The 15,581-nt window shown below is 41.0% G+C and overlaps 1 protein-coding gene across 4 annotated transcripts in view; it reads right to left on the bottom strand.

The window, feature by feature from the left end:
- LOC108180213 (zinc finger protein 521) overlaps window positions 1-916 on the bottom strand; it is a 128,503-nt gene extending 127,587 nt beyond the window's left edge. For 2 of the 4 annotated variants that reach the window (XM_073922310.1, XM_073922300.1), the window contains exon 1: window positions 672-916. Coding sequence is in view for 2 of the 4 variants with exons in the window: in XM_073922293.1 (XP_073778394.1) it covers window positions 232-271 (40 nt within the window). In the remaining 2 variants the exon portion in view is untranslated. Of the gene's footprint in view, window positions 1-231 lie in introns of all 4 variants that reach the window. The other 2 variants (XM_073922293.1, XM_073922288.1) reach the window with 1 other exon arrangement.
- Between the last annotated feature and the right edge of the window lie 14,665 nt (window positions 917-15,581).

The raw sequence follows: 15,581 nt of genomic DNA on the forward strand, positions 1-15,581 counted from the left end.
TATATCGCCATTGAACTGTCCAACGAGACCTTAACACAGTCCGACCTCAGTAAATACTGCCATGCATCATATAAAGCAAACCTTCGGGAAAACGCGCGTCCAAAGCAACCCTAAATTTGCGCACTTTGGTGTTTGGCAAATACGCATGCACACACACAGCATCGGAAAGCTCACAAATGATCAGCTTTGCGTTCTTGAAAGCCTGCTAATCATATATGGAGGATCACTTACCTTTCAGAGCTCTTGGTTTGGCTTGTTTGCGCCGCGACATATCCTACGAAAGAATAACCCGCCGGAGAAGATCATGCAAATATATCTATATGTGATGATATTACGCATTCGAGGAATCAAAGCCTAACGTCAACCTAATGATGATAACAATACAAAAAAAATCATAGCATCCTATTGGTTGTCAGTTCTGAGTTTAAAATGTCTTTAAATGCACATGCATGTTTGATTTAATCAGTCATATAATGGAATTACGCACCGCGCAAAAATGAAAATAACAACAAAAAATCTAAGTAAAATGATGGTTATTTCCGTTTAGATGCACGCGCTGGAGTCTAATTGAGAGTGTCAGATTTTCTCTTTAGATCAGAGATTGAGGATTGAGTCTGTTTTTATAAAGAAGAGTCGGAGAGGAGCATGCGAGCTCCCTCCTCATCACCAACCTGCGAGGTCTCGCTCTGCGCTGTCGCTCCGGTAGTCCACATAATAATGGAAAATGGAAGCGAGGCCCCCAAAGCCATGAGGACGGCTCCAGAGGGGGCCCCATCCCCGCGGGGACGCGCCCTGTGCGTAATCACGGAGGAAATCATTGTCAGCCTGCTGCTCTCAAACACTGACAGAGAGGCATGATTAAAATCCGCGGGGCGTCCGCAAGATCCGGAGCCTGGATCTGGGAGTCGCCGGATCCGGAGCTGCTGCTGCTGCTGCTGGGGTTAATGAAGGAGGACTGCTCCCCCTGCTGGAGGAATTCCTGTGTATCTATATTCACTCACCGGCCACTTTATTAGGTACACCTTATTAGTACTGGGTTGGACCCTCTTTTGTCTTCAGAACCACCCTAATCCTTCGTGGCAGAGATTCAAGAAGGGACTGGAAATCTGCAGCAACTGCGTGATGCTATCATGTCAATATGGAGCAAAATCTCTAGCTTGGTGAATCTACGCCACGAAGGATTAAGGCAGTTCTGAAGGCAAAAGGGGTCCAACATGGTACTAGTAAGGTGTACCTAATAAAGTGGCCGGTGAGTGTATTTCAACCAAATTTTGGGTGAAATATGCACACACAAAAAAACATTAGGTTACATTTTTTTAGTGTATATGACCAAATTTAACAGCTTTTGACACAACAAAGGAAAAAGAATTCAAATTTTAGAAATAAAAAAAATTGGGTTATTGTAACCCAATGTTGGGTCAAAACTTTTAAATTTGGTCCTATAAATTTAATGTTATAAAGTTAAACCAGTGGGCCGGTTTTGTCCATATTGTATTGAAAATTGGGTTAAAATAGCCATTTTTTTGTGTGTGTGTGTGTGTGTGTGTGTGTGTGTGTGTGTGTGTGTGTGTGTGTGTGTGTGTGTGTACATATAACTAAAATACTGCATCATTCAGCAACCAAAGTGTTCAAACATTTTGTATTGGACCCATAAGTAATGTATCAGAACCAAACTCGGTGTGTGAATGCACACCCTAGTAGCAAAGAATTCTGGCCCAGATTTGGCATAAAGCTGGCACAGCAGGCATTCATCCGGCACTGGCATACAGCATGTGGGCCAAACATGGCCCGGGTTTGGCAGAGGTGGCACCGTCTTTAAGGCGGCACACAAGATTTGGGCCAGATGAAAAACGTAGTATTTGGCCCAGATTTACAAATTTGATAAGTGGGCCATGTGAGTTTGGCCAGTCTTGACCCACATTTAAAATACACTAAAATCATTTTTGAGTAAAGAAAAAAAATTCTACCAATCAGGTCACTTTGAGAAAAAGCGTGCCCATAGTGTGCCTAAAGCGCATCACTCCATGCGTTTATCAATTTCATTGCAATCGTGACACACCAACCTATCTGGCCCAGTTCAGGCCCAGTTATGAGTTATTAACTTGGCTGAGACTTGGCCCAGATATGGTCTGTGTTTGGCCCTCGTCTGGAAGCCAGATTTGGTCCAGTCATGTACTGTAATTCACTGCGGCATGTGGGCCAAGCAAAACCTGATTGTGTGGGCCAGAGAAATTTTGCTATGTGGGCAGGCACTCTTTCAGGCTTCCCAAAATCAGCACAGGCCTCATTTGCATGTATTCATTAGCACCAGAGCTTCAGTAGCGCTCTGTTATGATCTTCATACCAGCAATACTTGTGCTCACAATGTCTATAAAGCCTCTTTACATGTTGAGAAGTGTCTCTAAATATTGGGACTCACCCCCCCAAGTTAAATTCCCCACTTACAATATGACAAAAAGTGCAAACAAAGTGTGATCAAAAGATGCGTGATTGATATGATTTGCTGTTTTTGTTGCCGTCGCAATCGCAGTGTTTGCAGGATGTAAACATTTTTTTGTGCGCGGTTTCGTTCTGTCAAGAGACCTCCGTTGTCTTTCAATTGAATAGGAGGAGCTGTGTGTGCGCGGTCCCAAAACATGCTGTCAAACCCTCTCCCCAAATCTGAAGCGCTTTTATACCTGCAGCCCCCAGCCATTTCCCACCAACACAAACAAACAGCGCTGCAAACCCGCACAGACTCACTTCCACACTTTCATTAGCAACAACACTCGTATTCCTTCCTAGTTTGGTGTAGTTTGCAGCTTAGAAACTTTTCAGTGTCATGTTTATTATGTGAAATAATAAACTTTTCAATACACATGGATGGGGCAACCATTAATAATAATAATAATAATAATAATATTCTTTACATTTATATAGCGCTTTTCTGGGCACTCAAAGCGCTTTACACAATGGGGGGAAATCTCCTCATCCACCAGCAGTGCGCAGCATCCACCTGGATGACACGATGGCAGCTATTTTGCGCCAGACCGCACACCAGCTGATTGGTGGAGAGGAGACAATTATGATATGGGGAGGGTTAGGAGGCCATGATTGACTGATGATTTGGCCAGGATGCCGGGGTGAAACCCCTACTCTTTTTCAAAGGACAACCTGGGATTTTTAACGACCACAGAGAGTCAGGACCTCGGTTTAACATCTCATCCGAAAGACGGCGCTCACTGAGCAGTATAGAGTCCCCGTCACTATACTGGGGCATTAGGACCCACACAGACTGCAGGTTGGGCGCCCCCTGCTGGCCTCACTAACACCACTTCCGGCAGCAACCTAGCTTTTCCAATGTGGTCTCCCATTTAGGTACTGACCAGGCGCAGCCCTGCTTAGCTTCAGTGGGCGACCATGTGAGAGTTGCAGAGAGCTAGCTGCCGGCAAAATTACTGCATCCAAAATGGTGAAAAGCCTTGGAGTACCGATTGATGACCAACTAAACTTCTCTGACCACATTTCTAGAACTGCTCAATCTTGCAGATTCGTACTCTATAACATCAGAAAGGTCCGACCCTTCCTATCTGAACATGCAGCTCAACTCTTTGTTCAAGCTCTTGTTCTCTCCAGACTGGACTATTGCAACTCTCTACTAGTCGGGCTCTCAGCTAACTCTATCAAACCTCTTCAGCTGCTCCAGAATGCAGCAGCACGAGTGGTCTTTAATGAAGCTAAAAGAGCACATGTCACTCTGCTGCTCATCCGTTTGCACTGGCTGCCAGTTGCTGCTCGCATCAAATTCAAAGCTCTGATGTTTGCTTACAAAGCGACTTCTGGCTTTGCTCCTTCTTATCTGCTCTCACTTCTGCCGATGTATGTGCCCTCCAGAAACTTGCGTTCTGTGAATGAACGTCGCCTCGTGGTTCCATCCCAAAGAGGGAAGAAATCACCGAACTCTCGCGTTCAATCTGCCCAGTTGGTGGAATGAACTCCCTAACTGCATCAGAACGGCAGAGTCAATCGCTGTCTTCAAGAAACGACTACAAACTCAACTATTTAGTCTCCACTTTCCTTACCAATCTGCAATTGCCTCTCTGGCTTCACCGCTAACTGTATTTAAAAAAAAATAAAATAAAAAAATAAAAACTTACATTACTAATGTTTTGCTTCTTACACTTTACACACCTGAATCTCGCCTACAGCACATACTCATTGTTGCTCTTATAGTTGTGTAAATTGCTTCCTTGTCCTCATTTGCAGGTCGCTTTGGATAAATGACTAAATGTAAATGAAATGTGGATCCAAATTAAACACTGAGTGCATTTACATGGACACCAACACTCCGATTGAGAGTCTTGCTCTCAAAACTACATTGAAAATAAGCTTCCAGTTTGGACTGCGGATGATGGAGGCTGGTGGGACGCTGTGCCCTTGGTCTGGGTTTTTTGGCAGAGCATGACAGCAGCTTCTGGCAGCATCTCATTCGGTATCTTGTTTCATGGCAGCACATGCTCATCCATCTACCTCAGCAGTATTCACTTGCGCACATTTCCAGTAAAACCTTGTATAAGCCGCATGAGGAAACACCTCTTGCGTTGTCTTAGAACTCATTATACTCTTTGCATGAAAAAAAAATCATCTCGTTATTAAATAAATTCAATTAATCTTTATTTCTCCAGCGATTTTACAATGTAGATTGTGTCAAAGCAGCCGAACACAGAAGTTCTAGTAAACTGAAGCAGTGTCTGGCCGGTTTTCAGAGTTCAGTTCTGTTCAGTGTGGTTTAATGTTCAGTGCTGAGAGTCCAAACACTGAAGAGCAAATCCATTAATGCGCAGCTCCAAAAGTGGCGAACCAAGCAAGCCAGTGGCGACAGTGGAGGAACAAACCTCACCAATTGACCAAAGTGAAGGAACAAACCTTGAGAGAGACCAGGCTCAGTTGGGCACGACCATTTCTCCTCTAGCCAAACTTCTTGTGCAGAGCTGCAGTCTAGGAGAGCACTGGACGTCCATCGTGGAGAAGCTGCAGGTGTGAGTAGATTACCGTGCAGGCTGGCACTTGAGATCACTGCGGGGAGTCGTCTGTCACTGGGGTCTTACAGGAATCAGTCTCATGCTCTCCACTCCTCCATGACCACCACAGCATCTGCTCAGGATACGGCCTGGTCCAGGATTATGGAGAACTTTTGGAAGCCCTCTATGGTTGTCATCATCTCATCATCTCACTAACACGTTTCAGTTTGAAAACGCATACGTTTTGCTACGGTTACGCCATCCGTCCACACTACACCGGAGTTTTCGAGCGCCGAAAACGGAGCGTTTTGGAAACGCTGGAGAGGCCGTTTTCATTCTGAAACGCTGCTGCTCTGTCTCAGTGTGGATGAGGGAAAACGGAGACATCTGAAAACAGAGGCGGGGCTGCTGAGATTCGCTACCTGATTGGGGCTTTTGTGTCATTGTGTATCCTCCCCTTATTCGTCAAGCCCCTATCACATGACTATAACACATGGCTTTAACGCTACCGGAAGACAGCAGACCAGCCTTCACTGTAAACAACAACACGGACACAGAAATGGGAGCGTTGTTTGCACTATTGTCTGTTTTAGGCGGCATTGTGCAGTTATTCATTTGTTCCGTTTAGTAACTCGACCTCGTCGTCTGTCCACAAAAATACCTCTCTTGCTTTCTTCGCCATCACGTTCATTGTTCAACCGGCGTTTGTTGACTAACAATAACCAAATGCCGAGCGAGACACATGCTTTCTGTTTATACTAGAACGAGCATGCCCAGAGTGTGCGAATGGTCATGTGATATACGTTTTTGGTGGCGTAGTGTGGACGGAGATATGTTCAGAAACGCTAGGTGAAACACTAGTGTGGACGCGGATCGCTTTTGATCTAAAACGTCGCTTTGAAACTAAAGCGCACTAGTGTAAACGGAGCCTAATTAAACTTACAAATGACTGTCTGAACTGCAACTCATCATAGCGCTGCTCTCAAATCCTGACCTTTAGCACTGTTTGACCTTGAGTGTGATGGAGCAGAGCTTTCTGGAACAAACACACCTACAGTCCACTGGGACACACACACACACACAGTAGGACAGCACACGATCAAAAGCCAATAAAAACTCCTCTCACACTCATACACACACACACACACACAGCAGGACAACACACTATCAAACGCCTCTCACAAATACACACACACACAAACAGAGAGAGAGCGACTATAAACACAAACAGTAAGTGACTCTTGGCATGTTAATCAGCCTTTTTTTTTTTGCCTCGGGCTATTTGGAGGATTCACCAACACACCACGCTGAGCATTCAAGGACAAATGCATCTCAAACAGATCTTCATCTCTGCTCTTGGCCAATATCCATACACTTATTACAGCAAACACACACACTGCAGCAATACTCAATAAAATACACACTTAAAGGGGACCTGTTATGAAAAATCACTTTTATACGGGGTTTAAGCACAGTTGTGTGTCAGCAGTGTGTGAACATATCCAGCCTCTAACAGTAAATTAAATTAATTGTATTTGTTTATAATCAGACTTGATGAAAACAGTGCAGAAACACTTTGATTGGCATTCTCCCTTTATATGATGTCATCAGAGGGGGAAAGCCCCGCCCACTAGTGCCCATCTCTCCCTCAATAGCATAAACAGTCATTAGAGTTTTGAATCTGCCACTATGCAGACACACAGGCATTTATAGCTCCGCCTTATTCTGAAAATTGCAAGATCTCATTTGAATTTAAAGCGACAGTCACTAAAACACCATTATTAGTATCAAAGCCTGAAAGGGTCCGTTTCAGAGAGTTAGAGAACATTGTGTGTGTGGTGTTTTGAGCTGAATCACACTCTAGAGACATCACTTATTTTACACCTTGTAAAAACAGGTGTAATAGATCTGTATTAAATCATGAAACTCAAGATCATGTCTGGATTTTACATGTATAAAAATAAATGTACACATATAAGATACACTACCTGACAAAAGTCTTGTCGCCTATCCAAGTTTTAGGAACACTATTAAAAAACTTGTCTTCTAGTTGATGATTTTGTGTCAGAAGTGTCTCTATGAAAGGCGAAAGCCTCTAGATTTTGCTTATTTGAGCTCAATAAAATCTGATCATGTCTTGATTATTAATGATTTGATGAGGACAGTGCGGTCTGACTCTGCTCAGACTAAAGTCTCATCACTGAACAGAAATAATGTCCAGTATAGAATATAAAGTCCTGCTGCAGTGGAGACAGAATGAATATTGTGTCTGACTCCATCATGAGCTTGGAGGACTGCATCCATACATCTCTGACATGACTCACATAACTGATTAATAAAGTCATACAGGACTCCCAGAGTTCATCAAGATCCTTTGTGTTCATCTTTAACGCCTCCTCCTTCATCAGCTCAATAATGTTCATGTCTGGTGACTGGGCTGGCCAATCCTGGAGCACTCTTTGCTTACAGGAGCTTTGATGTCTGCTGGAGAATTGTCCCTCTCCTGTGGTTTGTAATGTAATGGGCAGCACAGATGTCTTGATCCCTCAGGCTGTTGATGTTGATCATCCACTCTGCAGATCTCTCCATACTGAATGAACCCCAAACCATGATGTCTCATTCACCAAACTTGACTGATTTCTGTGAGAATCTTGGTCCATGCTGGTTCCAGTAGGTCTTCTGCAGTATTGGTGATGCAGATCAGCAGATGATCCGGCAGAGAAATCCACCTTCTGACACTTTTCCAAATGATCAACTAGAAGTCGAGTTATTATTGTTGCTCTTACAACTGGGATCCAACACAAGACTTTTGTCAGGTGGTGCGCATTTTCAATTATTACAAAACTGTCCAGCATTTAAAAACACAACTCACAGCTTTGAAATTTGTATTATGTGTAAAATATTTTCCCAAGTGATGATTAATAGAGTTTTTTGAAGCATTTGTATTCATAATAGTGTTAATAACTTATTTCTAATAACTGATTTATTTTATCTTTGCCATGATGACAGTAAATAATATTAGACTGGATATTCTTCAAGACACTAGTATTCAGCTCAAAGTGACATTTACAGGCTTAACTAGGTTAATTACTTCATGTGACGTGGGAAATATTTGGAAAATAACTTTTAATAAGAGCTAATAATCTGCTATTCTCAGTGCTGTGATTAGATTTGTTAAACCCATTCATTCCATTAGCTTGTTTTAAAGCTCTCTCACTCCCCCTACTGGATGCATTAACTCAATTCACTGAAGAGAGAGTCACTGCATCACTACACTCTCAGAAATAAAGGTAGAAACCTGGCATATACCTACGGGGTTCCATTTGTGCCAAAATTTCCATGCCTGCTTTATGCTATATACTTCACATTCATCTTCGTCTACTCTCATTGCCCGCATGTTCAGGAAAATCAGCACTGTTGATGTGCATGTTGTCTGTTGATGTCGTCTTAATCTGTCGTCCTGTCGGTTTTTCCTGTTTTGTACTGTCATAATCGATGGGGTATTCTGTCATCTGATCTGTTGGCCTTATTGTTGTCTATTCATCTTTACTGTCATCCTTAATGTTGTATGCTGTCGTCCTTATGGTCGCCTTTACTGTCGTCTATGCAGTCGTTTATACCAGTGGTTCTCAAAGTAGGGGTCGGGACCCCCCGAGGGGTCATGGGACAATGAAGGGGGGTCGCCTGGTGATTTTCAAAAATCTATTTATTTTTATTAAACCATAAGAATTACCCTATTTTATCCATAACCTACTAAAAAAGAAAAAAATAGTCATTTATAGTTACTATACACTACTGTAAATAGTTACTATAATAGCTTATATTTACTAGTTCTATTGGATTGCGATCGCTGGGGTAATTACATTATATTAAAGACACAGCAATAGCTTCAGATGCAGCAGATAGATATTATAACACCAGGGTAAGCTTTCTGCCCCATTTACAGCCCTAACATACATTAAAAAAATCTACGAAGAATAGACTTGGATCTATTGGTGTGTGTGCGCCATTGCATGCAAAGTTTCTGTATTTATAACCACCTCACAGGATATTGAGGGTCGCGAGCCACTGGCATTGTTATTTTAGGGGTCGCGGGCTGTAAAGTTTGGGAACCCCTGGTTTATACTGTCATCTATGTTGTCATCTGTATTGACATCTAATCCTTGTGTCGACTTGTTCTGTTATCTGAAGTAGTTATAATCCATTATCTCACTGCGATTGCTTTCGTTATGCAAATTGTCAAATGTGAACAAGGCAATAAAGACTTTTTCTTAAAATGTACATTTGTAAACTGTCCTTGGAATAATATTCATGTTTATCATTTTTTGTAAGCAGCCTATGAATGTAAAGTTGAAGTCCATATCACTGCTGTGAAATTGTAATTATTACAAAAATTTATATTTCCCGACCCATGTTTAACAACAATACTAATATCATTGATTATATACTGATTTTATTAGTCAAACCAAAAGAAAAAGACATTCACCGGAAAAAAACAAACAAAAAAAAACAAACTATTTATTGTAAATACAGGAAAATTGTCCTTGAAAAAGATTAATTGGAGACCAGGTTATGTCAAAATGGTGTCTCTACTCAAAATGCTCCCTTGAAACCCGTAATGCCTCTTAAAAATATATATAGATGACAGTAATGACGACAGTATTCATTCATTCATTCATTTTCTTGTCGGCTTAGTCCCTTTATTAATCCGGGGTCGCCACAGCGGAATGAACCGCCAACTTATCCAGCAAGTTTTTACACAGCGGATGCCCTTCCAGCCGCAACCCATCTCTGGGAAACTAGACGACAGTATATGACAGTATAAACGACAGCATAGACGACAGTAAGGTGTAGGGATGGTATACAGTTTGACCCAAAGAATGAGCAGTCTGGTAGATGAAGAAGAGCCGGAGTCAGAGATTTAAATAAATAAATCAAGTTTACTGAAGATAGTTTGCAGTTACATCAGCTTCAACATTCGCAATGAGTTCCTAGGCCGCTCTGCTTACAATCACCAATCAATAACAATTATACTCTCACATCACGTCATTATCTGCGTCACACATACAGGTGTTCTAACCTGATTGGTTAAAACACAGATAGACTAGGAACATTTCCACGTTGGGTTCGTGCGTACAATTCTAAACATTATCTTAAGCATAAACGTCAGACATCCCTTAGACTGATTAGAGCTGACTCCAGACCTGTGAAACGGGTCAACAATCAAATATAACACACACACATAAAGAATAATCTGTTTCTTATCCAAGGCTGAGTGTACTGTCAGCCGTCTTTATCAAAACTGGTTAAAAACCGGTATAATCTACATTCAGGCAGTTATAATCTTTACTACACAGTCTATCTTGAATAAAAATTAGAATCACTTTAAAATAATTAACTGTAAAAATAGCTAATTCACTTAATTAACTCATAGAAATAACAATAGAAACAGTTGCATCCAGTCCTCAGCTCCAATCAAGTTGTCCGTGACCTGACCTCTGACCTAGTTGGGTGGCTTCTGAAAATAGGTATAAAGAGACAGGCAAATGCACTGAACATTCTTATATTAAGCTATGTGTTAACTTATTCATTAATTAAAATCAATTCAAAGTTAAATACTCATTCAAATAATCAAATAAATATATTCAATGAGAATAATTAGAAACAAGATGCTGAAAAGGATAAACGTTGGTCCATGATGAGACGGATTGGAAAGCAGAAATCCGAATCCTTCAAAGGACAACAGAATAGTTGATTGAGACGACATCAACAGACAACATGCACGTCAACAGTGCTGATTTTCCTGAACATGCGGGCAATGAGAGTAGACGAAGATGAATGTGAAGTACAAAGCAGAAAGCAGGCGTGGGAATTTTGGCACAAATGGAACCCCATACACACCCGTCACTGATCCGGGACCTTTTCAAAAGCTACCCTTCTGTACTTTACAGGTGCATATTGGTATCTTTAACATACCTGTCAACATTGGGATGTGAAAATAAGGGATATGCCCACCATAATAAGGGATTGCCCCAACACCCCCCTCCCCCTTAAAAAAGTCCATCGTGTTTCATTGTAAATAAACAGTTAAATGGTCAGTAATTTGCTTTAAAATTATTATTAACAAAAGAAAAATAAATATATAGCCTACATTAGCAGCAAATACATTAGCAAACAGTTCAGCTTATTAAAATCAATAGCTATTATAATGACATAGAATCAAGCTATCAATCTCATTAGTTTCTCTACTGTATAACTCACACATTCTGATTAAAGAGCAACGAATGAATCTCGCATTTATTAACATTTTTTTTATTACACTAAATAAGAGGTGTCACTTTAAAAATGCACACATCTAATGTTATAATGAAAGCATTTGACTGCTTTCCTAACCTTTTATGCTCATTTAAGACGAAATTAGTTGTGTTTGGGGAAAAAAAACACCAAGATCGACATCTTTATATGTTGTTATTATTATTAAATATGTGTGTATGTCTGTTTAAACCCGCACCCAACAGCCTGACTTTCTCTCAGCTTCAAATCGCGTGTACAGAATCCGTTTGGGAAACAGCGTCTGTTCATCACTATGGAGCGTCAGCTGACAGTCACGCACCGCTATATGACTGTTTTGAGGATTGTATAAGACGGGCGACGGCACCTGTAATCAAAAGAGAATGGAATAGCGCCGTTTTTTAATAGCTGTTTCTCAATTCCAAGAACGCAGAGAATGGACTTGCGTTCTTGTGGAGAGCGGTCTTGCCAGGTGTCCTCGGAAGAACGAACTCAGGAGACCGCGAGGGCAGAGAATGCGTCCTGTGAGAAATGGGATGCTGCGTTCTTCCTGATGGTCACATGACCTTCACGTGTTTTAAATGGTAAATTATTTAAACGTTGCAGCCTTCATACAACGATTTATTGTTTCCCCCCTCTTCAAAATATATACTTTGCATAAAAACATTATAAATATACTCTGCACAAAATAAATAAAACAGATTTTAATACGAATTTCAGCAAACAAACACCCTTAATGTGTTTATTCCTTTATTAAGATATCCATGTTAATGTTTGTTTTCACCGTTTCATTTAGGGAAACTCCTGAGGTAAATAAGTGATATCTCTAAACTTTAATAGTAAATCTAAATAAAATGCTGCGCTTCCCACCTCCAGTCGCAATGACTTCTGGGACTTCCAGAGCGAGTTCGGTGCTCAAGTCTGCATCAGTGCGTCCTCGATATCAAGAACACATCCGGGAAGTTTCATGCGTGCTCCGTACTTGCGGTCTTGAGTATTGGAACTGAACTTAGGCAGCTGATGATGACGTTGCACGAGGACGCAAGACCGCTGAAGAACGCATATTGATATAGATGTATTTTGTATAAATGCAAGAGTATCTTTTTGGAGAGGTGGTTTGAATAGGGTATTGTTTTAGTTTGTCAATTGTTTAACACTCAAGGGTATCTTATGACATATGACGAGTTTCTTGTACATTTTAACTTTCCTGTAACTCCCAAGGAATTTTCTCTTGTTTTCTCTGCAATTAATTCTAATATTGTTTTCTTATTTAGAGGTGTAACTTGGATTCATAAGCCCATAATCAAACTAGTTGATACAGTGTGTGGTAAAATTTGTTTCTCACAGTCTAAAAATAACAAATCTATTCGCTCTCTATTTGTAAATCAAGTTGTATCTAAACCTTGCTCTATTACCTATTGGAATAATTTTGTAAGAATTCCTAAATGGGAAAGTATTTGGTCATTGCCTCACAAATTTTTGGTTACAAATAAGATAAAAGAAATATCTTTTAAACTAATTCATAAATTCTATCCGGTTAAACATTTCCTAAGTAAATTTAAAAAGGATATTGATATAAATTGCTCTTTTTGTTCTTTGCATTTGGAAACTGTACCCCACCTTTTCTGGCACTGTGGTTATGTTAAAAAGCTCTGGTATGATGCTTCTGTTTTTATAAAGAAAAGGGTACTCTTTAACTTTAATTTGCATTATGAGACTGTAATTTTTGGGTATTTTAATTATGATAATTTGAATTATTAAGCTTTTGTTATTAACCTATTTATTTTGCTAATTAAGTTTCATATTCATAAGTGTAAATTTTCCAACAAAAAACCTTGTTTTACTGTGTTTTATAAGGAACTGAAAAATTACTTTTGCAATATTCAGCATAGTGCCAATCGAAAGGCCATTAAAACTGTCCAATTGTGCTCTCGTTTCAAAATATTTGATTAATGTAAAGGTCCTGCTTTTTTATATTTGTAAGAATTTTAAGTTAAGTATTTATACTCTTATTTTTATGTTTGTTTTATTTTATTTTATGTATTGATGTTATCATTTACTTTCTATCACCCTGGCATTGTTTTGTTTGCTGTATTGTCATGTATATGTTGTTTAAAGCATAATTAAAAAAAAATAATAAATAAAAAAAAAGAACGCATATTGAGAAACAGCCAATATTTATTTATAAGTGTTTTCATTCCTAAACAAAGCGAAAGCACAGAAGACTCACGTTTTAGAGCAAGGGGCGACCCCTAGTGGTATGGCGGTATGGGTTGCGTATAGGGAGGCTCGACTGTTCAGAGAAAGACTGAAAATACGGGAGAAATACAGGAAAATACCTTTACGGGATGATAGCGGGATAGATCAGTAAAATACGGGAGAATCCCAGGGGTTGACAGGTATGAAAGAACATATGTAAGATGAGCTTTTCCTGTCTCCAGAATGTCTGTATCCGCTTTTTAGTTTGTGACGTGTTGGTGAGGTATGTAATACTATTTCCGGGTCCGAGCCACTACTCATGGTCAAGAGAACAGAAATCAATAAGTAATGAGTTATCATGGAAAATCTCCGTTAAATATACAGGGGGCGAATAATTCTGACTTCAACTGAACACGTTTAAACATATACCAATCAGCAGAGTAAAACAAAATCATGTACAGGTGGCTGTCGGATGTGATTGTGTAAAAACGCCGTCAGTAACTCCACTTCTGCAGCCCAATAAAGCTCCCGGCATCCCCTGGGCTGAGGGTTCGAGTCTCCTGATGCTGCTTGCTTTCACACTATTTATTTAGCTTGACACATCTCCAATTAAAGTGTGCAGAGAGCGCTTTCCCCCTCGCTCCTGCCCGCAATCCCCCTATCATGAAGAGAGAACGACAGAAACACAAAGAAGAGACGGAGGATGGAGAATATTCTGCCTTCCAGCCATGATTGCAGTCGTTTCCCAGAGAGAGATGCTCTGAATTATAATCGTCTGAATGAGGAGAGAGGAAAACTGAAGCCGTGTGGCTGCCGATTATGCGGAAAACACGTTTATAAGAGGTTGTGTGCAAGCAGTGTGTGAAAATATCCAGCATCTAATGAATAAAACGTATTAATTGTATTTTTTATAATCAGACAGAAATTCTTTGATTGACATTCTCCCTTTTATATGATGTCATCAAAGGGGGAAAGCCCGACCATCTCTGCCTCATTACCATGAATTCTTCTGTGAACCAAAATATCCTGAAGCCTACTTGGGTTCTGCAGCAGGACAGTGATCCAAAGCACACCAGAGTCCACTTCTCAACTGCTGAAGAAAAAACAAAGTGATGTTGGAGTGGCCTAGTCTACGTCCTGACCTGAACCCAATTGATATGACCTTAAAAAGGCAGTTCATGCTCCAATCTGACTGAATTACAAAAATTGATCATCAGCAACTTAAATCCTCGAATGTTTTTAATATTTGTGCTAGTGTGATGTAGAGGTCTGCATTCCGGGGCGCCGCGGGACCCGACCAGATTTCTACGGCGCGGGTATAAATTTTTAAATAAATCACGGGAGCGGTCGGTAACGGGTTTAATTTGGGACGGGAGCGGGCTGTCTAGCAATATCGCTCCCGACTCCCGAGTGAGCACGCGTATGTATGTGTGTAAATGAAAAAGCGCGATGCTGTGTTTAGCTTGTTTGTTGCAGTGTGTGTGTGTGTGTGTGTGTGTGTGTGTGTGTGTGTGTGTGTGTGTGTGTGTGTATGTATGTATGTATGTATGTATGTATGTATGTATGTATGTATGCGCACGCGCGAATGAGGTGTGTGTGTGTGTGTGTGTGTGTGTGTGTGTGTGTGTGTGTGTGTGTGTGTGTGTGTGTGTGCGCGAATGAGAGATAGAGCTTTGCCTGTGTTTGTGCTTGGTGCTTATGAGTGTGTGTTAGAGGGTGTGCGCGTGAATGAGAGAGTGTGTGTGTGTGTGCGCGTGAATGAGAGAGAAAGCTTTGTCTGTGTGTGTGTGCTTGGTGCTGTGCGTGTGTGTGTTTATACAGACAGCTTGTTATAGGCTGTTTGGACTGTATAACTGGGTGATTTTCGGTTTTGTTCTCCCCCCGCTCTTTAGCGGGATCGGGCGCGGCGGATAAAAAACGGTGCGGGTCGGGCAGCGGGACATCAAGTGCTTAATATAAGCGGGAGCGGTCGGGTTCCGGCTAAAACCTGGCGGGTGCGGGATTCAAAATTTAGTCCCGCGCAGATCTCTAGTGTGATGGGCTAGGGCTGTTTTACGGCCAGGGCCTGTGATAAACGGAACCATGAGTTCT

The sequence above is a fragment of the Danio rerio genome, chromosome 2 (genome assembly GCF_049306965.1).
Source record: "Danio rerio strain Tuebingen ecotype United States chromosome 2, GRCz12tu, whole genome shotgun sequence".
Taxonomy (NCBI): Eukaryota; Metazoa; Chordata; class Actinopteri; order Cypriniformes; family Danionidae; genus Danio; species Danio rerio.